Source organism: Calliopsis andreniformis, chromosome 8 (genome assembly GCF_051401765.1).
Source record: "Calliopsis andreniformis isolate RMS-2024a chromosome 8, iyCalAndr_principal, whole genome shotgun sequence".
Lineage (NCBI taxonomy): Eukaryota > Metazoa > Arthropoda > Insecta > Hymenoptera > Andrenidae > Calliopsis > Calliopsis andreniformis.
The window spans coordinates 9,824,823-9,850,595 of NC_135069.1; the positions used below are offsets into that span (position 1 = coordinate 9,824,823).

At 32.3% G+C, this 25,773-nt stretch overlaps 3 protein-coding genes across 3 annotated transcripts; 2 read left to right on the top strand and 1 right to left on the bottom strand.

Annotated features, from left to right (window-relative positions):
* Nucleotides 1–12,020: 12,020 nt before the first annotated feature.
* LOC143182257 (short-chain-enoyl-CoA hydratase) lies at nucleotides 12,021–14,009 on the bottom strand. Its single transcript, XM_076383150.1, has 4 exons — nucleotides 13,783–14,009; nucleotides 13,323–13,576; nucleotides 12,955–13,249; nucleotides 12,021–12,879 (listed from the first exon to the last, which is right to left on the bottom strand). The coding sequence occupies exons 1-4, from the start codon at nucleotides 13,904–13,906 to the stop codon at nucleotides 12,602–12,604; spliced, it is 951 nt and encodes a 316-aa protein (XP_076239265.1). The 5' UTR covers nucleotides 13,907–14,009; the 3' UTR covers nucleotides 12,021–12,601.
* A 77-nt stretch (nucleotides 14,010–14,086) lies between these two features.
* Sec6 (Exocyst complex component Sec6) lies at nucleotides 14,087–17,267 on the top strand. The gene has a single exon (XM_076383044.1). It carries the CDS (start codon nucleotides 14,392–14,394, stop codon nucleotides 16,636–16,638), a length of 2,247 nt encoding a protein of 748 aa, XP_076239159.1. The 5' UTR covers nucleotides 14,087–14,391; the 3' UTR covers nucleotides 16,639–17,267.
* Nucleotides 17,268–17,877: 610 nt separating this feature from the next.
* Nucleotides 17,878–21,400, top strand: Cdc5 (cell division cycle protein 21). Its single transcript, XM_076382921.1, has 11 exons — nucleotides 17,878–18,076; nucleotides 18,160–18,425; nucleotides 18,503–18,633; nucleotides 18,698–19,200; nucleotides 19,274–19,448; nucleotides 19,510–19,944; nucleotides 20,013–20,131; nucleotides 20,202–20,366; nucleotides 20,435–20,542; nucleotides 20,618–20,791; nucleotides 20,871–21,400. The coding sequence occupies exons 1-11, from the start codon at nucleotides 18,032–18,034 to the stop codon at nucleotides 21,096–21,098; spliced, it is 2,349 nt and encodes a 782-aa protein (XP_076239036.1). The 5' UTR covers nucleotides 17,878–18,031; the 3' UTR covers nucleotides 21,099–21,400.
* The last annotated feature ends 4,373 nt before the right edge of the window (nucleotides 21,401–25,773 follow it).

Sequence of the window (25,773 nt, forward strand, 5' to 3'; positions counted from 1 at the left end):
ACCGTTGCATCTTCCCTTTAGGAAACCTGTAAATCCTGTAACGAGCTTACGATCGTCGCTGAGAAACCGAGGCAAGTATGCTGTAGGTCGTATCGGTTCCTTTATTCATTTATGAGCGAGGTATATTCGTGTAACGCATTACGTTGGGATGGAAGACATGTGAGGAGGTGGTAAGATGATCGAAGATAGTTGAGTGTTTTAGTAAATACAGCATGCAATGTTGATTACAGTTTAAGCATATGGATACAAGTGGAAAAAAATTGAAGGAGCGATTGTAGACTGTAGATATTCGAATAAGTAAATTGTGGTTGAGACTTCATTTGGTAATTATTAATGTGACTTGAGTGAAATAAATCTTCCACATCTTCAAATTTTTAAGTATTCGAATCTTTCAAATTCTTAACTTTCATCACATTAACATTTTCATTAGTGAGTTTCAGATACTCAACCTTTCAAATTCTTAACTCTTAGATACTCCAATCTTTCAAATTCTTAACGCTGATATACTCAAACCTTTCAAATTCTTAACTTGCAGATGCTCGAATCTTTTAAATTTTTAACATTCATCAAACAAACATTTTCACAAGTAATTTTCAGATACTCAAGTCTTTCAAATTCTTAACTTTCAGATAGTCTAATCTTTCAAATTTTTAATTTTTAGATAATCGAATCTTTCAAATTCTTAACTTTCAGATACTCAAACCTTTCAAGTTCTCCAATTTTAAACATTCTAACATTCCAGACATTATAGTTTTCGAATTTTTAACTTGTGAATTTTCAAACATTCAGAACTTTAATTCTGAATATTTCTTTATTTCGAATATTGCGTTATTTCTCGAATTTTCTGATTTTCCAATCTTTAACCATCAAATATTCCAAGCACACAAATTTTCAACTTTCAAATACTTATCTCGAGCTTGCAAATCTGAAACTTTCGAGTATCTTAAGCTTCTAAATTTCGAACTTTTCAACATTCAAATATTAAAACCTTTCAAATTCCCAAATTTTCCAATCTTCAAACATTTAAAAATTATACTGTATGCGAAAATACTTTTAATTTAAAATTAACACTTTCATGAGTAACTACAGTGTTCTTCATTTCAATATAGTCAGGTAAATTAACACAATTGTTCATTTTTTATATAAATTGTACATTCTAGGTTTAGTATATAAATTGTGCTATTATTTTCTTTAACTTGAATAATGATTTTAAACCTGTGGGTGGTAGTGCACGTATTACATCCCTATTTTCTACCCAGTAATGTTTCCTCATTATCGTATGTATCAATTAATACAACGTTTTCTCCGTATAAGCTCACAGTTTATTGACAAATTTATAGCAAGAAACCCATTTTTAAAAACATCTGGAGTGCTGCTAGTAGATCAGAGCATATATTACTCAAAGTAATGGAGTCTTGTTTTACAAATATTTTCTTTTCTTTTTTTAATCATTTTTAAGTAATGATTTTGCTATATAAATCGATACTTTCCATATTTTCAAATACCATAATGAACATAAGTATTTCTGCAACTAATTGCAAGCAGCTATTTTCTATTTTCATTTGAAAGAAAAATTTCTACGTTGCACTAATAAGTAAAATAGACAAAATTATAACGAAAAGATACTATATTCCTTTGTAACGTATACATTCATTTCTATTGAAACAATTAGTTCAATGTAGTCTAAAATACTCTGTACGAAATAACTTCTACATTACATTCAAATGTTCAGTGAGCCAATATCTATTAATAAATCTCACGAATACCCCAATGGACAAATTTGAACGCAGGCTTTCCTCGAGCAACGTAAAATCTTCGACCATTTTTCTCCTCGCTCCATTTACTTCGACTCAATATGTAACTCACAATCAGCCGCAACTATTACACAGCTCTTCGTGCGAACAGCTAATATCCTTTGTTTCGCAATCCAGGAATCGCTGGTCCAGTTAGAGTCACGTAGTAATTTATGTATTACCCTCGAACAGCTCTGCCTAACTCTCCTTTCGATTTTCCTTTAATTTTGTATGGGCTCGTTACGACGCCGTAGTCAGAGGAGCAAAGTTGCATCGAACGATTTATTATCTCGCGTTTTGTGAACAGTGTCCGTTCACTGCACAATATTCTCACGGAGAGAGGTCTCGGAGCATTCATTTTCTGGCTCTTTCACTTCGCTGTATTTTCACTTTTTCATCAATATGAAGCGATCGTGATGTACATCAGAGCCTGGGTTAAATATACCTGATAATATCAGGGGAATAATGAGTAATCGGCGGTTCGGTGAAAAGCAAGGGTTGATCTTGCGCGCTGTAAAATAATCTGAATAATGAATGATAATTACTTCCAAGTTGTTATTACGTTGTTTTAATGAAACGTTTCGAAAACTGCTGCTCTCTAATCACATAGCCTGATATGCATAGAGTTCGTACGATTTCGAATTGACGTTGAGGTCGCAATCGACAGCGAGTGCTCGAAACCGGTTCACCAGGACTGATATTATTCAAATCATACTTCTGTGATAACTACATTCGATAAGGAAAAGTAACTTTCGGCAGTTCAGGGAGTAATTTTGTTAGTTTATATTTCTTTCGAAGTAGCAGTAGTCTCGTCTACTTATGCAACATGGACTTACATACAAAGAGAAATATCAGTCAAAGAATTTGAGCAATTGCACAATATGTAGAGTAAGTACCTAATATCGCTTACCAAATTTTTAATCTATCTCAAGCAAAAAGTAAGTGACATTTTTATATCAAGTTCCAATTCCACTAATGTTTCTATTTCAGAATATTATTGGTTGGTGATAATAGACACACTTACCCTACTTTTATTCCTGTACCTTGGAATGATACCTTAGACTGCTGATTTTTATGCATTTATGGAAACCTAAAATATATAGGAAGTTACAGAATGCATACAATGCTCAAGAACATAGAAAATATGAAAAATAGAATGTGAACACAGTAACTGAAAAACAAAGTAGATTTTTATTTAGCATTCGATTATTTAACTAAATCAATTAAAAATCTGCAGTCTATCATTATATATTAAGATTAACGATTCTCAGATCGAATATCGTATCCTGAAAAGAAGGGACCTCTTCAGAAAATACGCGACTCTGTGGAGCCTCTTCATTTAGTTACGATATCGTCTTGAAATAGACAAAGGTGAGGCTCCTTGCATCCTCGAGCAAGAATGTATCAAATAACAGATACTGGAAGATGAGTAGATGAGCTTTCCATAGCATCACATGCAGCTCTTAATGGAGAGGCTTTTGTCTTTCCCGAAATGTATAGCTAATAAACCGCTGCCAATCTCCCAGATGTGGATCAGTTTGCCCTCACTTTTTACCAGGATCATTGACATAAATACAGACGACTTTACTTGGCCCTCTTGTTTGCGAAAATTCTTGCTCCTGACTGAATTAATATGAAATGAATGACACGTAATACATCAAATGGAACCCAGCTTGTATATTAAGTGACAGTGTACCCTTGCAAACGAAGTCGTGACAAAGTTGAGAGGACAAACAAATAATCAGATGCAACATTATAATCATTCGTTGCTGTGTAAATGGGCGCTTGGTTCTGGGAGCTAGAGGATCAGAATTTTTTACATTGCTAATGTTTGCCTTCGAAATTCGGTACACCTACGTATTCAGCTTTTTGTATTTCCATAATAAATGCGTGGGTGACAGACGTCATACGAAAGATATCGAATAACTATGTTCTTAGCAATGTCATTTTGCAGTCGTCCTACGCGCCTGAGTATCAGTTTTCGTTTATTTCACTTTTTACCGAAATATATTGTAGAAAATATAGTGCAGCTGATGTTCAACTTTTTATATTTAAAACAAATATAAATACTTCTGTTTTCTGGTGGCAGCCATTTTAGCAAATGAGCAGCTCGTTCGTAACTAATTTTCCAAGCACTTTTTCCTGTCTTTTATTCGACCATTCTTTGCTGCACTCCACCATGTGATTTCTTTTCCAATAAGACTGTTTTGACAAAGTAATATATGAGAATAATATTTAAAATTCTTGTTCGTTACGTTCCCTCAGAAAGTCAGCAAAGCTGTAAGGGGACAGGGTTAGGTCTAATAATTTACACGTCTGTGTTCGCGATCAAACGACGCGTACACGGTAATCAGTTTCGGAAACTCAATTTCATGCAAATCGAACTTCACATTGCTGAAGTTTCCACAGGGGAATCTGTTCTAGAGCCACGCCCTGTTTATATTATCACGCAGATAAGCGTGCACGCGTGTCGCGTGCGTGAAAGATGCATTTTGCATACGGCCATAGGGACGGATAAAGGACGACTCAGCGGGCAGGTAGCTCGAGATGCAGCGAGGAATCGAGTTCAAGGACCTCGTTTTTCCGGAATAGAATGCAGCGCGCGCTCTATATGCGTATTACCAAGCATCTAGAATCTAGATATGCTTACAGTTTGCAGTCGTTAACATCCTATTACTCAAGTCGTATTCAGGAAATATAGGACGCCACATAAATGTCTCGCCTAAAAATTGTGAGCCTTATGGTAGAATAAATCCAGAATTGAATGTTATCGAAATTAAATATTATTCAAATAAATATCTTGTATTATTTGTCATTGAACTAAGAAAATGAAATGAGGCTTCACATAGGTAGAAATTAAAATAAACATTTGACATGTATATTAAAAGTATTATTTTCATAAAAAATTGCACCCGATATTGATAAAATAGTTTCTGCTAAAACATGTCAAGTTTCTAGTAAGAAATAGTAATTTTCTACATTTCTCCAATTTTAAATCTTGCAGCATTTGATAACGATACGTAGAATGACACCAATTAATATTGGTGTATTCAAATTATCTCTCAGTTTCCTGTATTATTTTACCCTTTTCTTATTTTCTGCTTTTTATTTAAATTCATAATGTCCTGGCAAAAATAAATTTCATAATGTATGTTAATTTTCGAAGTCAACGTTTATTTCAAAATCACATAATTATAAAAAATGTTCGACAGCAAGTGTCAGACATTTTAACAGGTGATTCTGCATGACAAAACAGGATAAAAATTAAGAATAACAAAATAGCGATTGTAGTCTAGCATTCGTTTGCAAAAAGTGTGTAAGATTTCAGTAAAATGTGTCTGACTTGAAACTTATTCTACTGGCGACGTGCATTAGTGAAGCTAGACACAAGGAAGTCAGTAGAAAAAGTCCCAGATCAGACACACTTCACGCGAATTTTATGTTCTTCCAACAATTCCAACTCAGAAAAGAAACTTAAAACACAATTTGTTCTGTCTTCATTTTCACCTTATTTTACCATGTAAAATCACCCCTCAAAATTTCTACCTGTCATCGAACACTCTGTACATTGTACATGCTCTAACACATTTTAATCCGACTGCAATGTGCAAGACAAAGAAATATATTACTTACACTTTGAAGAACATCAGTCTTTAAATCCTCATAAAAAAATAGCTTTCGAATTTAAATGTTTTTTAAATACTGTACTGTATTTTTAAAAACTCATAAATTACATATAAAACATTTTCAGTATTTTTATAACTAAAAATCAATTCAGTTGGTTTACGTTGCATACCCCGAATAGTTTTATATTTCATGCTGGTACTCTATAAACAAGATACATATAAATCCATTTATTGACTTTTATTCTTTACAGTATGATTGGATTCACTTTAATTCGGTTCTATCCTTTTAAAGCATGATAAAAAGAGTATGAATAAAAACCAGAATATCGTATTGTATGCACACAAAAGTCTCTCATAAAACAGTGTTACAAATTAACAGGAAAAGTTCGCGGTTACAGCGTTTCGTATAGTCAGTCATCTCTGGAAATTTGTACATAGCATAAATAAAAGCCTTTTTGGTAAGCAATTGCATTGCAATTGCAATGAACTATGAAATAAGGGTGGCGGAAACATTTCGTGAATATACGCAAATAAAATTCTCATTTCCATAATAGCCATGGTATAACGCATTCATAAACAATCAGCTGCAAATAATAATTTGCATGCGAATAGTCTACAGTTTCAATGCAGGATTGTAGTCAGTAATTATGTAGAAGATTAAAAATTGACAATTATAAATAAATGTACAGGTGCTATTTTCATTTTTTAATAATACGAAACACGTCGTTTGTAACAATTATTTTATATATATTTCGTTAGTGACGTCAAGTATATTATATTTGGTCATTGATGATTGTATAACCTGTGTTCATTAAAAACAAATTTCTAGTTAAAGATTAAAATTATGGAATTTATTCAAAGAACTCTTAAAATATAAATTAGGAATTATTGAAATAATAACAAGAAAATCATTTAATGTGAGTATCACGTAACTATATTTTAGATTAATTATTCAAGTAAGACAACTTTCATTAAGTAAAACTACTCTTTATGTATATATTATGTATTTATAAATAATTTTCTCCTATACTCATAAAGAGTTTTTTGCTTCCCCTGGAAAACATACCTTTTTAACTTGTATCATTTCTGAAATACATCTGACCCTCCATTTACATATATCAGGTGAAAGAAAATCGTGTAAAAAAAGTCATGCAAATATTAATTGAAAGAAAAGTATAAAATCTGTTTTAAAGAACAGATTAACTATACAAATAGTAATTAAAAATATAAAAATGTATTTAACTAAAGCATTTCATTCAATTATTACATTACAGGCAAAAAGAAATACTTAATAAACTAAAAAATCGTGTAACTTTGAATAAATCGTTTCAAAGAAATTATGTAACTGTCAATAAATCATGTTAAAGGAAACCATGTAACTTTAAAATAAGGTGTAAAAGGGGGGTCAGATATACATGTACGACATGCATAAAATACTGTTCCAATAGAGAATGTGGCTCTTGAGTATTTCTGTTAGATAAAATATGGCTCCTGTCACGACAGGGTTTAGCCACCAGTGCATGACCTTCCTACAGGAAAAAATACTTCAAACGAAGAAAAAATTCTTCCATGATAAAATACCCAATCCTTTCAACTTTCATCCCTTCAGCCAAAAGCCCAGAGACAATTTAGAGCCCAAAAACTCAGCGTCACCATCCCGAAGAATCCTGCCTCCGAAAATAATAGATCCATCCTTTGTTACGCTAAGCACCGGTTGGTAGACGCGTCATCGTCTTCGTCGTCCTTCAAACAGACAAAGACCTTCCCTAGGTACCGGTTATCGAGCGCACGATGAAAAGGACGGCATAAATTCGCGACTGCGTAGGCTTATATTGTCACAGACGCGTCGATCCGACAGGACACTGGAAACAGCCGTGGTAAATTTTGCGGATATGCCAGGATATGCCGATCCTGTTTGCGCATTCCGCGCACGCTGGGGAAGAATATTCACCGCCGCTGTTGGCCCGACGGCAGAGGCAAGACGACGTAACCTGTTACCAGATAAGGGAGAGAAGAGGGAAGGGACGCTTTACGTCCATCCACCTCGTAAAACGTAATGGTTAAGTGACATGCAGGTACGATCGCGCAAGCTGTAGAATGGACACACGGTGGGCCATGGAAAGAAGCTTCAGCAAACGTCCTCGCGGTTTTTACGCAGCGTATGAAAATTACGCGCGTCGAATCCGTTTCCCAGGCTAAATCGACGTGCCAGTTGCGTGGATGAAGAGAAGAGCGTTCTAAAACGGGCTGTTCGGAGTTTGTAATTTTATTAAATCGAAGGCGCGTGAATGGGACGTCTCTTCGGCTGGGATTGGATATATAGAGGTGGTTACATCGTTTTACTCGCTGTAGTCTCGCGAGTCGTGTCCAGCGATGGACTCGCGGAGCGTAGGGTGCATGTTTCTGGGATCGAGTGACGCGTTGATGACTTGTGCTTATCTTGACGCAGGTCATTGAGGGTAAATGAGACTCGTAAGGAATAGTAGAGATACTGGCGAGCTTGTAGTGGGCAAATATTGCAGCTACACGGATCGAAATTTGTTGTACAGGGCTGAGCGGAGGGAAGATTAAAAGGTAAGTGAAACTTTAAAATAAAATAATTGTAGGAGAAAGGACTGGGGGATAGGGGGTGAAGAAATATGATAAAATACTTTCAATATAAGGTCAAATATTTATTATAGTGTATTCTTTTTGGTTTATACGTACTTGAAGTGTATTCTAGAATTTTCTGAATTGTAATGTGATTGTACGTATAGACAATTGAATAAAATTAGTAACCCTTCGTGGGTTCAGTAAGTTCATTTTTTCACAGTGAATCCTGATTCTTTTTTTGTAAACTTCTTCCAAATTTTTATTTTTCCTAATTAATCTTACGAACGTTTGATTAATCAAAGCGATGGTATATTATAATAGAGATTTCAATAAGTATCTCAACATTTTTTCAGATTTTTTAATAACTTAGAAAAATAAAAAAATTGTCGCATACAAAATGAACCCAGTAAGCCCATGATAGCTACGAAAATTTGTTCACAGAGAACTTTAATTTAACTACTTTCTGAATTAGGATAATAGCAATAAATCACATTTGTGAAGAATAGCGGCATTTTGAAGAAAAACGAGGAAATTAAATTTTTGTAAATTTAATACTAGAACTATCAATGCCATCAAAATGACTGATACGATGATACTTTACACACATTTAATCTTTTTCAGTTAATGCTGAGTAAAACTAACGGAACATGGAAATAAACGTTATTTCTCTAAATTATGTACTTCTTCAGAAACCTGTAAGTTTTACATATAGTTAAAAATAGACGTATGTTAACCCTGGTAGTTCTACAGTGCTAAAAAGTAGGTTTATTGAGTATACCTTTAGTGAATGATTCTAAAAATAAAGAAAGATTAATATTTATCTTTTGAAAAATATAAGTCATATTTGAAAAGTGCACACGAGAATTTCATTATCAGAAGTCTTCTTTTCTGTAATCATTAAAAAATTAAAGTGTTAACTTAACATTATACTGTAGTGATCTTAGGGACACTACCTTGTGAGGAGAAAGATTGATTTGCCTTTCCTTTCTGACAGATCTTTTCTTTCATGAGATCGGTACTAACAATAAGACATTGTAGAATCAAGTGGCGATTCGTGAAAGGCTCTGGCATCCTCTCAAATGCCACGTCAGGACGGATCATAAAGATCCTGAGAACCGCCCTTTTATTTCACACGCTTCTTCTTCCTACTTTCGCTTGATTATTAACGTTTACCTGATCCTCTAAAAATTCACATGATAAAATTAACTATCTTTCCCTTAATTTACAACTACAACTTAATTTACAACCAAGTCATAATAGGATTTACATATGTCCAACTAATTCAAAACTGACTTTTCCAAGTCATTCCACCGTCCAAACATTTGAATTCTGAAAGATGACTTCCATTCTCTACAGACTCCTTCCTAATGATGAATTTTCTTTACCTGAAATTATATCAGGTAAAGAAAATTTTGTTTCAGGAGCACGCAAATGGATCCAATGAAGACACAAGAAGCACAAGCTTCCCGAAGATGTTCCTTCAAGGGCCACAGACTAGCAGAAGAGACGAAGCCAAGGATTAAAGTGTTAGAGCCCTAGGAAACAGTGCAACGACAAAAGGAACAAAAGGAAGAATAGCCTAGGTGCTGATCGTGCGGATTTGCGAGCGCAACATTCACCAGGTCGAGCAGGGAGGAAGGCACCTGGTGGGGAAGGCCTTCTGGTTCTTACGAAGGGGACTCTCGTCCTGACTCCTGGTCGCAAGGAGGAAGAGGAGGGAAATGAACGATTGCGCAACAATGCACCGCCACCTGCACTCGTTTCGCCACACAGCTTCAACTAGCTCAACGGTGGTTGGCAGGCTCGCATTACTTTCGCCAATTAAGCCTATGGACGGTCGTTGTTGTCTATCTTGAATATGAATTTCGACGATCGCTCAAGATTCCATCCCAATGAGTGCATCGGTCATGATGACTGGCCAGAGCGATGCTGCGCATGAATTCTGCATTGATAAGGAGGGTTTGCGAACAGAGAGCCATTTAAGGTAGTTGTCGAAATCGAGTTTCTGAATGTCTTACAATTTTAGTCACATGTTGATACAAGTCTCATCTACATTCGGTTAAAATTTTAAAAAATTTCGCCATTCTAAATTTGATCTATTTGCCTTCAAAACTTTGACTTTTAACACGTAATCCCTGTGTCGAGACTTCACTGAAGCAACATTTTTAGCTCTATCTCTGACAATTTTTTTAGGAATTTGTTAAAGAAGTAATATATGGTGCAGAACATCCATAAGAATTTAATAAAAAAAGAAACAGAACAGTTTACCATTTAGTTACTGAATTACAGTAATGTAAAGTTCGTAATTTAGTGAAATTCCGAAGAATTTTCGTAGCATGGTGCCATAGCAACGCTACCATATTGTCATTTTCTCTTGTCCATGTCAATGTTTGTCGAAAGGCGTACAGACGTATCGAAAAATTTTGTCATACCCTTAGAAACAGAATAGTCTTGAATAATGAAACCATGTGCAATTAACTTTCTAATGCGATTGTGCGGAAACAACTACCTTATGAAATGATACTCTGCACAAAAAATAAAAAAGTACGAATAAGAATAAAAAAGATAAAAAAGAACGTTAGGATGCAACTGAAAGCTTTTGTCCACTTTTTGCACAAAGTTTATTTATACTGAAACGCATCGTACAATACAGACAGAGTGTTCGACGACAGGTGTTAGAAATTTTGAGAAGTAATTCTACATGCTAAAATAAAACGAAAATGAAGATAGAAGAAATTGCGTTTTAGACTTCGTTTCTGAGGTGTTAATTGGTGGGAGAACTCTTAAAATACGCGTGAAATATGTCTGACTCGGGACTTATTCTACTGAGTTCGCTGTGCCTGACTTGACTATATAATGCACGTCAGCAGTAGAATAAGTCAGTCAGATAATACCTAGTCAGACACGTGTTACACGAATTTTAAACGTTTTTACAAGAATTAATAACTCTGAAACGAAGTCCTAAACGCAATATCGTCATTCTTGATTTTCCTCCTGTTTTAACAAACAGAATCACTTCTATTGTCAACGTTTGTACTCATTATGAACATGTAATTATTTTACTTATTTTGGCGTTCGGTTTTTCTAGACACATGCTGTGACTTCTTGATTTTCATTGGCAGTATTAAAATTATTTAAAATAATTCTTTGATATACCTACACGAAGATACATATTCTTAATCTAACATAACTGTAAGACTTTCTACAATATTTTAACGCTTTTCATTTAAAGTTCAAATGTGGATTTCCAAGAACTAGAATCTGGAAAATTGAAAGAAATGTATAAAACTTGAACTTTGATTAATAAGTTAAAGATTTAAATGTTAAAATTTATAGAGCTGTAAATTTGAGAATATAAAAATGGAAAATAGGAATTCCATTGCATTGAAAAAATAGTATTGGAGTCTTACAGTGATCCTATTTTGATATACTAAGAGTTAAGTATATACAAAATATTAAGTATTTCTGATACAAAAAAGAATGAGAATAGAAGATTTTATTCTCTGTATATTATATTTCAGACTATTTAAGGACAAGCCTAAAATTTTAAGCCTATATTGTTCAGAACGCTGTCTAGATTAGCTTCGTAAATCCGACTCGATCTTTCGTTAATAATTTCACAAAAAATACAAGTGTCCCATCGTATATAAAATTGAAATCTAATAACAGTTAAATATCGAATAACATTCAATTATTTTAACTTCGTATAGTGCGATACATTTCATGAAAAACTGCGTAATTTGAATTTCATGATCAAATTATGACAATTATTCAAATTAAATATTCTAGTAAGAGTATTTTATGTATATTGTAAGATTATATTTTAAATATTTTGTTTCCAGCACCTGGAAAGACTGACGAGAAAAATATCCAATTGGAGGAACCAGAAAGAGAATTATTAGTCAATATTAATTGTCCATTAAAATTAATATTAAATTATATACGAGATATAGTAGGATTAAGTGACACAAGTAAGGCAAATAAGTTTAAACGCGTCTAAGAAATTAAATAGTAATAAAACATTACATTTATTTTTTTTTAATCATTTTTAAGTTATAATACAAAGTGTACATTTACAGCCGAATTTGATTTATGTGATGAAATTAATTGTCAACTAAGAAAGGTGTCTTTCCTCGAACCTCACATATCTGGTCTCAATGTTTTCCAAGCAAACGTTACATACTTCGTAGTTACATTTGAACGTAAGTACATGCAACACATAAAATACTACTTATTATGAAAATGTTGTTTATATAGGAGATTCAGACGGTCAAATGATAAATTTCATACCACTTCTTACTGGAAAAGCAGCAAAGAGGTGTTCTGATATGATATCAAAGACACATGTTTCGCAAAGAAAAAGTACATCTGTTAAATCTGGATCCAAAAAGAAAAACAGTAACGAAAATAAAACGGTACAATATTAATATACTAAATTAAATTAAATGTTTATTACAGTGTTACAAAATTTTAAATGTACTTAAAACAGCGCTACTAGTTTATAGAGATCTCTATGTACAGTTGGAGCATTTGTTTCTTTTTAAAAATCGTAAACTATATTATGTATAACAATATTCAGTCTTAAAAATTTTACAGGAGTTTCTTGTCAAATTCTTTAATAGAATCATTTCTTGTAGTTAAATTATGAAATTTTCCATGTCTTCCTATTCCTTCTGCAAAAAATCGTTTTGCTCCCTTAACACCTTCTTCAAATAGTAAATGAGATGCATTATCTTTCTCAAATTGAAGAGCTTCTTCTAGCTGTTTAGCAGAAAATGTAGCAAAATGTGCAGAAGTACGGTCTGCAAGCAGTACACTTTGAGGAAATTTAACAAATGATTTTGCTAAAGTTATTGCTTCACCTAAAACTGTAAATAAAAATTCATATATTTATGTTTTATACGTTGTATCCTTTTCATAACGTATTAATTTGTAAACTGTACCTGCTCCGACACTTGTGTGTCTAGTAGCCAGGCCCCACTGTAATGCTTCTTCTGCTGAAATTGCTCTGCCTGTTAAAATCATTTCCATAGCTCTTGAGTATCCAATTAAAGCAGGTAAACGAACAGTACCACCAGTTAATATAGGAATTCCGAAACGTCTATTTAAAAATCCTAGCACTGCACAATCTTCTACTATTCTTATATCACACATTAAAGCCAATTCAAATCCTACACCTACAGCATAGCCATCTATAGCAGCTACTAAAGGCTTTTTATTTAATTCAACTTTATTAGCCTACAAAATAAACAAGTAGTTAATATAAAATACTTTTCTAAATATAATACATTTATGCTTGTATTTATATTACCAATGGTCCATAATGTGCTAGCCTTTCCTCATTGTTTCCATCATATTCAGCAATTTCCATAAGGTCGTAACCACTACAAAAGTTACCACCAATACCATGAAGCACACCAGCTATAGCCTTTTCATCCTGTTCAAATTTATCTAATTCTTCAGCTAATTTATGAGCAGTCTCGACATTTAAACAATTCTTTTTATCAGGACGATTTATACCAATTGTGGTAACACCTTCATAATGTTGTACTATAATACTTGGCTCTGAAATGATACAGTAGCATATAAGTTTTATGTAATCAAGTAATAAATAATCCATGATAAGATATATAACAAAAATATTCTGAATCTAATAAATATATATTCGTATCATTTAATAATTCATTTAATATATTCGTATTCATTTTACATTTACTGTTACAATTTAATAATTGCATTTAAAGCATTCTACTTTCAAAGCAATTATTTACCCTTTTGTTCAATTTCATTATTTTCAACTTCTTTGTTTTCAGCCGGTTTAGAGGTTAAACATCTCCTTAAGTAGCATCTGCAGTATTGGTTTACTGACCCTGATAATCTTCTTAAAGAATGCATTTGTGTTACTAAACAGCGTTCAAAATTCTATAAAAATAGTAATACAGAATGCAATTTCTGTATTTTCTTTACTTAAACAATAAACACGATCTATACAGGGTGATCCTGGAAACTAGGTCAGACTCTTCTGGCCAGAGCCTGGTCTAATTACCACAATGACCCTGTATAATATTTGATGGATCATGCAATTGAATATTAAATATTTGAATGCATAGTTCTTATTGGAGAACAGCCAATTTGTAAATTTTTTGTTAAATGTGAGTTTACATCATAACAAAATTACATCTTTGCAGATGTTCCTTTATGTTATGAAAATTGACGAACCATCTGTCCGATGTAAACGCATCTTAAGATACTTAACCAAGATTTTGCAAATGTCAAAATAATCACGTACGCCTATTGTTTGAATAAATTTAATCAACTGGGAATCCTTGTTCCAAATTTTTTACAAGCATTAATTTTATACAACAAAAACGATTTTGAAAATGGAGGATTTACAAAAACTGGAGGAAGAAGCCAAAGCAAGGGCAACAAAATATGTATCGAATTTATTGCAACGTCCAGGTCAATTGGAAAAGATTGATATGTACAAACGTAGAATAAGTCGGAAAAAAGCTTCCGTGGAAACTATGCTCAAAACCGCAATGCAGAGTCAATTAGATGGAGTTCGTGTGGGCTTCGAACAGCTTGAAAGTTCCTTAGAAAGTATTGCTTCCATAAAGCAATATTTAAACGATATGGGTGAGTTATTCGATAAAATCCCAGAGCTCAACGCAAAATTGCAAGCTGTTCAAGAAGAGAACATGCGTCACTCACAATACGTTACTGCCAAAGAGAATTTGAAACATACGTTTACTGTGCCTGATAGCGTTGAAAAGACTAAGCAATGGATAAATGAAGGCAAACTTTTGCATGCTCACCAGAGCATTATGGATCTAGAAAATTCAAGGGACGATTTACTGTATGAACTTCATAAGCTTCCAAATCAATCCCCAGCTGATACAGTTATGTTAAAGGCTTATTTAGAAGATGTTGAAATGCTTTCACAATTAATGGAAAAACAAATCAGATTAGTACTAAGTCGTACGTTAAATACTGTGAGAAAAGAACCTACTGTTATTGTAACTGCATTAAGGATTATAGAAAGGGAAGAGAAAGCAGATCATTTTGCTATCCAAAGGCATAAACAAAGTGGATTTATGCCACCGGGAAGGCCTAAGAAATGGAAAGAAATGTCAATGAAAGTTCTTGAAAAAGCTGTGGCCAATAGAATTGAAGGAACTCATGTAGAGGAAAGGGTAGATAATAAGATGTGGTTAGTTAGGTACTTAGAACTTACAAGGCTTTTAATTTTGGAAGACTTGAGAGTTGCTAAAACTTTATGTGAACCCTGCTTTCCACCTTGGTGGAACATTGTAAGAACTTTTGTTAAAATGTACCACACAAGCTTGTCTCAACATTTGAAAGATATAATTGCTAATGGTTTAGAAGGAAATGAATATGTTTCTTTATTGTCGTGGATTATGAATACTTACACTGGACCAGAATTGATGCAACATTCGGAGTTAAATATTGATACAAGCGATATTGGTCCATTACTGAGTCCAGAGATCATAAATGATCTTCAAGAAAAATATTTGAAAAATATGTGCCAAAACTATGAGGACTGGATGAGGAAGACTTTAGAAACTGAAAAAATTGATTGGTGGTGTGGAATATTGCCAGAAGGAAGCACACAGGAAGCTTACTACCACACAGCAGCACCTGTAATTATATTTCAAATGATTGATCAAAATCTTCAAGTAACAAAAACAATTAGTGCAGACCTAACAGCAAAAGCATTAGTGCTTTGTATTGAACAAGTCATTAAATATGGATTTATGTATAGACAAGCAATATTGGAATTTAAAAACAGACATTTTGAGGATAGAAGTCAGGTACCTTACTTCACACATCACATGATTACAATCGTTAATAATTGTTTACAATTTACGGAATTAGCACAACAAATGAAACAGCATTACTGGGTTCCTAACACCAGTGGAGATGCTACTGTTAAATTTGAAAATCTCTTATCAAATTATCAACAGTTACGAAATGAAGCTGCAGCTATACTACTTGAAGAATCTTTTTTGGATTTAGAGTTACAATTTCAAGATTTGGTCACTCCAAAGTGGTTATCATCTCCTATACCAGTTGAGACCATTTGCGTTACTTTAGAAGATTATTTTCAGGATTATAATCATTTGTGCCCAAAAAACTTTGAATACGTTATTACAGAAGCACAAAATCTTATTGCAAAACGTTATATTTCTGCTATGTTACAACGAAAAATATCTTTGAAAACATATGATGAGTGTTTAACATGCACATCTAAAATAATGTCAGAAGCTGATAAGCTAAAAAACTTTTTTGATAGAATAGCTCCTAAAGTGGGAAACTTTAATTCTCCTTTCGAAATAATTAAACGTCTTGCTGAAGTATTACGTTGTGAAGATTCAGAAATTCTTTCTCTTGATTTACATTCTTTGGTTGAAAAATATCCAGATATGACTGAAGACCATTTAGTTAGATTACTAGGTCTTAGGGGTGACATTTCTCGAAGTGAAGCAAGAGAAAAGGTTTCATACATTTTTGAAGCTCAGCGTAATCGTAAAACTCCTCAATCTGTTACACATAGCATATTTAAACAGATAGTTATACAGGACAGTTTTCTTAGTTGGAAACCTTAAAATTGAAATTCAGAAATATTAAGTTGCAAATTGGTTTTTTTACATATCATTAATGAAGCTGATGTACATAATGAAATGTACTTAAATGACAAAATAATTAATATCAATAATATTCTGTAAATCAATAATTAAGGATAGAAATTGTAGACAACATATGGTGTAAATAGATAGGTACATAAAATTATTTTTAATTACACTAAATTAAATGAAACTTGATGAAAATGTAATTTAGAATTTAAAAACTTCAACTGAATATTCATTATTGAATATTCTTTTAGTGTACAGATATATTAATATTTAAATTATTTAATCATTATACAAATGTATGTATATGTATATGTGTACATATATTGTTCTGTACAGCATGCTTATGATTAACATTTCTTATTCCCATGTAGCTTTATTTCAATGTCATAAAGAAATACAATAATCAATTCACTGCCTCAGAAAGTGAGCTGATGTAGATATCCATGCTAAATGATTTATATCTGTATAATGTACATAATTATGTTTAAGGAGATAAAAGTAAAGTATAATAGAAATAATATATTTAAACTTTTATTTATTCCATAAGTAGATAAAGTAACACCAAAAATGTATAAAAAGATTAGAAACTTAAAACATATTTATCTGCAAGAATTAAAAATTCATATATTTGAGTAAAGAATCAGTAAATAGTATAGAATATACAATTAGAACATAGTTTTAATTTAATATACATCATAAATATTAATTTTGTAAAGCGTGTACTAAAGATTTATTAATTAAGTAAATAAAAACAAGATATATAAATTAAGTTTTTAGGTCTATTGTATGCTATAAAAATAATATTTTGCCTAATCTTTTATTGAAATTTAATTTGTACTTAAAAAAAGAATTTCTGATTCCTACATAAATATAAATTTTTAAAGAGGTAACAATCAGAAACATCTTTAATTTAATTATTCTTTATGATATTACAACTTATAAGTTATTACATGTAAATATATAAATGTATATGCTCATTGTATATTATCAAAAATAATTTGTTACTAATAAATTACGTGGTTTTTATATATGATGTCTGTATATTCTAAAATTCATATAAGAATAATATAACTTAAATACATAGTATATAAATTAGTAAAAAATATTTATCTATGTAGGTAGTTTCAGGTTTGGTATTGATGTTACCTTGTTTCCGTTATTTACCGATGTCTCTGCTATCGCAAGTCGCAACTCGCGACTCGCAAGGCTGCTGTGGTTAAGGGTTAGCGGTAGTGGTTTTGATCCTGATATTCCTGATGAAGTTGTTAATTGTATAATGTCATCAGTAGTATAACGAACGCAGACAATCAGCAGAAATTGAATATTTTATCTTTTTTTGTAAATGACAATAAAGAATACATAAAAAATGCCGCGTATTATGATAAAGGGTGGTGTTTGGCGTAACACCGAGGTAAGACTTAATTTCTAACCTAAAATATACGTTTGGATTACAAAAATGCTTCTTCTATTTAATATTTGTTTTCTCTTTTCTAGGATGAAATTTTGAAAGCTGCTGTTATGAAATATGGCAAAAATCAGTGGAGTCGGATAGCATCTCTTTTACACAGGAAATCTGCTAAACAATGTAAAGCACGTTGGTTTGAATGGTTGGATCCAAGTATTAAGAAAACAGAATGGAGTAGAGAAGAAGATGAAAAACTTCTTCATCTTGCAAAGTTAATGCCTACACAGTGGAGAACAATCGCGCCCATTATTGGGCGCACAGCTGCACAATGTTTAGAACGTTATGAATACTTACTGTAAGTTACAGAAATTTTGTAAACCCAAACTTTGTTTTAACTGCAAGATACATATTTTTTATTCTGTTTTCTATTAGTGATCAAGCTCAAAAGAAGGAAGAAGGTGATGATGCTGCAGATGACCCTCGTAAACTAAAACCAGGAGAAATTGATCCAAATCCAGAAACAAAACCTGCCAGACCTGATCCTAAAGACATGGATGAAGATGGTAATTTTGATATTAGAATACGTTATTTCTTATGTGCAGTAAAAATAAATATATTAATTTTTAGAATTGGAAATGTTGTCTGAGGCTCGTGCTAGACTTGCAAACACTCAAGGTAAAAAAGCAAAACGTAAAGCCAGAGAAAAACAGTTAGAGGAAGCTCGTAGACTTGCTGCCCTACAAAAACGTAGGGAACTGAGAGCTGCGGGTATCACTGTGTCACAAAAGAACAAACGTAAACGTGGAGTGAATTACAATTCTGAAATTCCCTTTGAGAAACGACCAGCACCTGGATTTTATGATACATCGAATGAGCATGTTGATCCACTTGCTATTGATTTTTCAAGAATGAGACAGCAGCATTTAGATGGAGAATTAAGGCAAGAAAAAGAGGAAATGGAGCGCAGAAAAGACAAACAAAAATTAAAGCAACGCAAAGAAAATGACATTCCTATGGGAATGCTTAATAATGAAGAACCGATAAAGAAAAGGAGCAAATTGGTTTTACCAGAACCACAAATATCTGATCAAGAATTGCAACAAGTTGTTAAACTTGGTAGAGCATCAGAGGTACACATCATTTGAACATTAAAGAAATTTATATACTTTATACATTATCTTTAATTTATGTTGCTTGTAATAGGTTGCTCGTGAAGTTGCAACTGAAAGTGGTATTACATTATCAGACAGTTTATTGGCCGATTATTCTTTACCAACAAACGCAGCCGTTACTCCTCGAACGCCAGCTGCTGCAGATAGAATTCTTCAAGAAGCTCAAAATGTTATGGCTCTTACTCATGTTGACACTCCACTAAAAGGTTTGTTTAATTTTCTTTAGGAATAATATGTCAGGGATATTAACCTCTTTATTTTTCGCAGGTGGTTTAAATACTCCACTAAATAATTCAGATTTTACTGGTGTTGTGCCTTCTGCAAATGCTGTGGCAACTCCAAATACGATTTTGGCTACACCTTTCCGTTCACAACGCAGCGACGGTACTCCAGTGAATTCATTTAACACACCAGCTTCCGTGCGAACGCAAAACGGAGTCCTAGCTGCTACACCAGTTCGCGATAAGCTCAGTATTAACCCGGATGAAGGCGTCGAAGGATCAGAAACTCCTGTGATCCAGAAACAAGTGAAAGAACAATTACGTGCTGGTTTGAGTGCTCTTCCAGTACCGCGTAACGATTATGAAATAGTAGTTCCTGAAGGGGATACGAAAGATGAAAATGCCACCGCACCTACGACTGAGATCGTCGAAGATCAGGCTGATATAGATGCTAGGCAACAGCAAGAATTGATAGAACAGAGTGTGTAACTATTTAAACAGAAATATTTCTGAATTCCACATATAGTAACGTTTTCATACATTTTATAGGAAAGAAGGAATTAGCTCGTAGATCACAAGTTATACAACGAGATTTACCACGACCAGTTGATGTAAATATGAATATTTTAAGGCCATTTATGGATACACCATTAACGGACTTACAAAGGGTATAATGATATAAATAAATATTGATTATCTGAAGAAACTATAAATATTCTAATAGTTACTTAATTTTAGGCAGAAGAATTAATTAAAAGAGAAATGATCACGATGCTTCAGTATGACGCACTACAGAATCCTGTGCAGCAAAATCGTAAAGGTGCTTCAAGCTCAATAGCTCATGCTCAAGCTTATTTGGAACAACACCCATATGTTAATTTTGAAGAAGATGAACTTACTGCTGTACGTTACTTTTATCATGTGGTATTTTTAGATTTATGTTAGTAATATAATGTTAACGCTTATTTTAGGCTAAAAAGCTTTTAACCGATGAAATGACAGTCGTGAAAGAAGGTATGGCACACGGTGAACTCAGTTTAGATTCCTACACAACTGTATGGGAAGAATGTTTGTCACAGGTACTAGAATATATTTTATGTCTGAATTGTTAATATTTTATATTATAACACTAATTTCTAATGTTTCTTTTTTAGATATTGTATTTGGAAACGCAGAAACGATATACGCGAGCGACATTGGCTTCAAAAAAAGACAGAGTAGAAGCATGCGAAAGAAAATTAGAAGAAAATCGCATGCATATGACTGGGGAGGCTAAACGAGCAGCAAGGATGGAGAAAAAGTTGAAAGTTTTTACTGGAGGTTACCAGGTACATATTCTTTTTAAAATATTTAAATCATCTCACAATACTTATAACTGATGCTAATACATATCTTTTTTTATGATAGACTAGAGCACAGGTATTAACGAAACAGTTGCACGACTTGTGGGAACAAATAGAGCAAGCGCATTTAGAGCTTTCAACGTTCAAATTTTTGCAAACTCAAGAAGAAGCTGCGGTGCCAAGACGAGTGAACGCACTCATGGAAGATGTTAACAGACAAACAGAGCGAGAACGTGTGTTACAAATGCGATACGCGCAATTACAAGACCTGTTACAGCAATGTTCATTGTAATATATTTCATTGTACCATATATTTCAAATAATGTGGTAAACGTTTTACGAGTAAAAAAACTTACTTTGTGTATGTACGAAAAATACAAAGTCTACTAAGAGAACGTTTCACATAAGCAAACATTCTCTTATATTTTAATTTTATATGATCAACAGTAATTCATTTCAAGAGATATATATATATAACTGATATTTCGGTCTTTCAAAATTGAAAGAATTTAATGTGAATATAATTTATATTGTGCAAAATAGTACGATAGCATAGTCATTATGCAGAAAAAAAATAAAAAATTTAAAAGTTCATTTTTGTTTTTACTCCCTCATTTAGATCAGTTATGTGATATAACTTTAAAGAATATTTCTATTCTAATTAGTGTATTAAGTATATTAAGTTAAAGTTGAATGAATTGTGCATTTATAAAAAATGTTTATCTTCTCCCGCCATTATTGTTCAATCCGGCAGCCATCTTTAAAGTCATTTTGTATCTAGACACCATGAACAGCAGACGTGTGCATCTCTCGTCGTGTTTAATTCTATTCTTAGCGGTTTCTGACTACTTTTAAAGGTATATAATTTTAATTTTAACATGCTATTACATATTTAACGAAAAATCAACGTTATTTTCAATAAATTTTAATGAATAGTACTTAACAAATTTTTACTTCTTGTTTTTCAATTTAGAAGTATTCATCGATATATTTCAGCCAACATTTTTTCTTACCTTTGTTATTTTATGTAAATTTAACTAATTTTGAATGCTATTTCCATTTTTTTACACATTTTATAATAAAATATGGTTGATATATAGTTATATTATCTATTGTATGACGCATTTCATAAATTGTAATTACATTATATATTTTCATAATTTCGGAGACAAAACAAATAATATTTTCTGTATTTTACTAATTCTCATTGTACTTTGTTTTGTGTATCACAGATGGGTGATAGAAAATTCTACATTTTGCTTTGTAAAGTCGTTATTGGCGGTAACCGTAGTCCCCCTTTGAGAATCTCTCGTCCATATCTTACTGTTTCGTATAAGGATTGGCGCTGTAGTCATCACTGGTCGTCATTTGAGGATTTCTCATACTCTATCGATTCTCGAAGTTGCGCGCGCAGTCCATTTCGAACGAAACGACGTAGGAGAGTAGAGCTAATCTCAAAGGTAAGTTTTTACAATTTTCTTTGATATTATTACAAAATTTGTTGCATTTTTGTTTGTTTCTAAAATATATAACCTATTAGTACATCATCAAGTAGCAATTTTATATGTATCGTTCAATATATTTCTGAATTTCATAAAACATTTTAGTCTGAGTTTCAAACTGTAGAAACACAAGTGTCTAAAATATAAATAATATTGGGAATGTGTTAGGAAATAGGTCACAAATTAGTTCATTATTTTATGGTCATTTTTATGGTTTTATTGCCCCTGTTTTAATCTGGTTTCACTGGAACTTGGGTGTTGTAAATATTTGAAATATTTAGTGGCCTTAACGATTTCCAAAACAATACAATTTGTAGCGGTGGTTGGTATTCCCCCACCTAAGAACTATTTTGTTCAGCTACCTGATACGAACGAAGGGTCGTCATTTATTCCGTGAACATTGGAGAGATAACATGTCTTGATAACTTCGTGACTAATAGTGTAGGTGTAGTGTATCGATTGACATTTAATCAGTTTTAATTACTAACATTTAATCCCCTTGTTTATTCTGTGCTACTATTTCTACGTAACATCAAGATATTTGTTATTAAAAATTCATTCACTATTTTTTGTGATTCTGTGCTTTACTTAATATTTTGTAATATATTTTGAGTTCGTACAACACATCTTTAATTATACAGATACATTAATCTTAAGTTCATGCTTTTATTTCTGTTATAGACATTCTGTTGTAATTAACAATGGTGAGTTCCTGTGTTCGTGGGTTCAAACACTGAAATGTGAAGAATAATGTAAGTGGTATTTTATTTTCCAAAAATTTAAATCGAACATACAAATTAAAATTTGAAGTTTAAAATTTCAAATTCGAAAACCGAAGAAGTTAATAATTCTGAAAACTGATTTTCAAATGCAGAAGAGTTTTTTGCAGTATAATATGTATTCATATAACACATTTATGATTATAGAAATATATTTGTTTCAAATTTTTATTTTTGTGTTTCAGATTTCTTAAAAGACTCCATATTGCTGTACATGTTTTGAATTCGAGACGGGTTCCTGGGTTGGTGAGTTCGGGCATTGAAACTTGAAGAATGATGTAAGTACTTTCTATTTTGTTTTATTGCAATTTTAAATAAAATTTAAAGATTTAATGTCCAGTGTTAAGAATTTGAAAGTTTAGGTAGGTTTATGCGACAACATTTAAAATAATGATGAAATTGAAACTGTATTAATAATATAAATGTGATATTTAATCTATACATATATTTATTATCTACTAATGCGTGAGCGTAATAATTATTTAATATTTTTAAAGGCATATTAAAGTCTTATATTTTTCCATGAAAGTTCGATCGACTGAAAAAAAAGTACATATGTATGTTGTGTTTCGTGTACAAGAAGGCATTTCGTGGCGTTGTCAAGTAATGAACTTGAATATTTTTTTCTTTTATTATTTTGTAGAATGTATTCTTTGACGACGGATTCGCTCGAGATTGATTTACAATTTGAAATGATTAAAGTAAAATTTTTAAATGAAATAAATAGTAGAGAATGAATAGGAAGAGAATTTAAAGTAGTTTCTTTTTTAATAAAAAGAGAATTTAAAGTAGTCTTTTTTGAATAAAAAAGGTTTCAACTAGAATAATTTTTTATTAATGAAAAGAATTTTAAGAGTAGTGGATATATGCGGGTTCTAACTCATTAGTGCCAAGGGGATGGGCTGATGTTACAGGGGTGAAGGGTAGGCTCCTCCCGTCGGTAATAATGGGGCCTACTTTTTCACACCAAACTTTGGTAATTCTGGGACTTACTTTTTCAGTCCCAGCCGTCGGTAAAACAGTTTGGGTCTGCATTGATTTTTATTGGTGGGAGTAGGATCGCGGATGGCTGGTTAACGAAATGAAGATTAGGTTTCCAAGTTAAATAAATTTTGACTTAAATTTATAAAATAATATAAGAATGATATCAAAATATGTGAATCGTGGTCAAAGATGATAATGTGATTATGGACAGCGTAAAATACAAGGGAATGCCTGGTCTTTACGACTTGCATTTTTATGAGAATTTCCGATAATGCTGTGTACACTGAAGCTGATAAGTAAAAATATAAGACCATATTGCTGGCGACGAATGCTCACAAACGTGATCATAACTTTTAAAGTCCCGTAATGGGTAACAAAGGATATACATAGGTATCAAAAGAAAAAGGTTGTAAAAGGAAATTCCACAATTTGTGGAACGTTGCAAGCAGAAAATGGAAAGTGGAAAACTCATCTAGCATATTTTATTTCTTAACGCTCTGTATTACTGTTTTTTAGTGCCCTGTGTGGCAGTACTTTTCTAGTATTCACTGAATACTACTTGCCTTTATACTTGGTAGGTACATCCCGATTCAAAAATATTAGAACACCTACTATCTTCAGTGAGCTTCCATTTTACAATATAAATCGTCAATAATCAGAAATTTTAAAGATGATTAAATGAAACTTTCTGTGTGTAGAAAAAATCAAGTAACACAGGATATAGAAGTCAATACAAGAAAATCAATGTTTCATAAATACTTTATTACAGAGATATTTCGCGTTTGAAAATAAATACGAATACATGTATTTCAATTTGTACAGTGGAATTGAGAATTAATTATTGATATTGTAGAACAATTCGGTGGAGAGTTAACTTTTAACCCTGGATGAACGATCATTATTTTTGTGACTGTCAGGCAAAATTACATAGTTGCACGTTTTCATTTTCAAGATAGCACAATTTAAAGTTTCAAGCATCAAGTTAAGTGGGATTTGTGTCTTATTTGATGATTAGCTCAGTTTATAAGCGTGAAACTATTCTCTAAACTATTTTCTAAATCTCTTTTAAAATGTAAACTCATATTTTTAAGAAATGTGAATTATGTTGATTTATCTTACAACCAAGAATTTATCTCTTTTACTTATTCGTTTATTTGTTAAAATTTCATTAAAACGATATTATTAAATACCCGACAGCTTTTAAATGAAGATAAGGCCGCATAGGAAAGTAGATTTTTGAACTGTTTCTAACCTTGTATGATGTAATATCCTATTGTGGGATATGTAAAAATTATTTTAATTATCGTATAATTAACATAACTTCAATATCATCGTATCTAGTCACATAATTATTCAGAGAGCTGCAGGAGCTTCCTGGTGTCACTTTACGATCTCATAAAAAATAGATAAATTGCAATTTTCACTACTGTTTAAATGAATTATTTCGAGCACTATTTCGATCTATGGTTGGCCAGTAGATTAAAGTATATTCTTGTTGTAGACTCACTGATTATTCTCTTATCCCTTTTTGTAACTGTCTCTTTTGATAAAATAAAATTTAATTATCGAATCATAATTTCACTTGAAAAAGATTCTTCTCTTTTCTAACTTTTACTGATTTGTAGGATTATAGCGAATAAATAATATATATCACTGTCTTATTTAACATTTCACTAAAATTTGTAAGTATCAACCCTCCATA

Bases quoted from the DNA above. Each gene is read 5' to 3' on its own strand.
- LOC143182257 (XM_076383150.1), bottom strand. From the start codon at position 13,906: ATGCATTCTTTAAGAAGATTATCAGGGTCAGTAAACCAATACTGCAGA. The intron at 13,250-13,322 runs GTAATATAAATA...TTTATTTTGTAG, and splicing joins TAGCACATTATGGACCATTG to GCTAATAAAGTTGAATTAAA. The intron at 12,880-12,954 runs GTACAGTTTACA...TTTTATTTACAG, and splicing joins ACACACAAGTGTCGGAGCAG to TTTTAGGTGAAGCAATAACT.
- Sec6 (XM_076383044.1), top strand. From the start codon at position 14,392: ATGGAGGATTTACAAAAACTGGAGGAAGAAGCCAAAGCAAGGGCAACA.
- Cdc5 (XM_076382921.1), top strand. From the start codon at position 18,032: ATGCCGCGTATTATGATAAAGGGTGGTGTTTGGCGTAACACCGAG. The intron at 18,634-18,697 runs GTAATTTTGATA...ATTAATTTTTAG, and splicing joins TAAAGACATGGATGAAGATG to AATTGGAAATGTTGTCTGAG. The intron at 20,543-20,617 runs GTACTAGAATAT...TTTCTTTTTTAG, and splicing joins GGGAAGAATGTTTGTCACAG to ATATTGTATTTGGAAACGCA.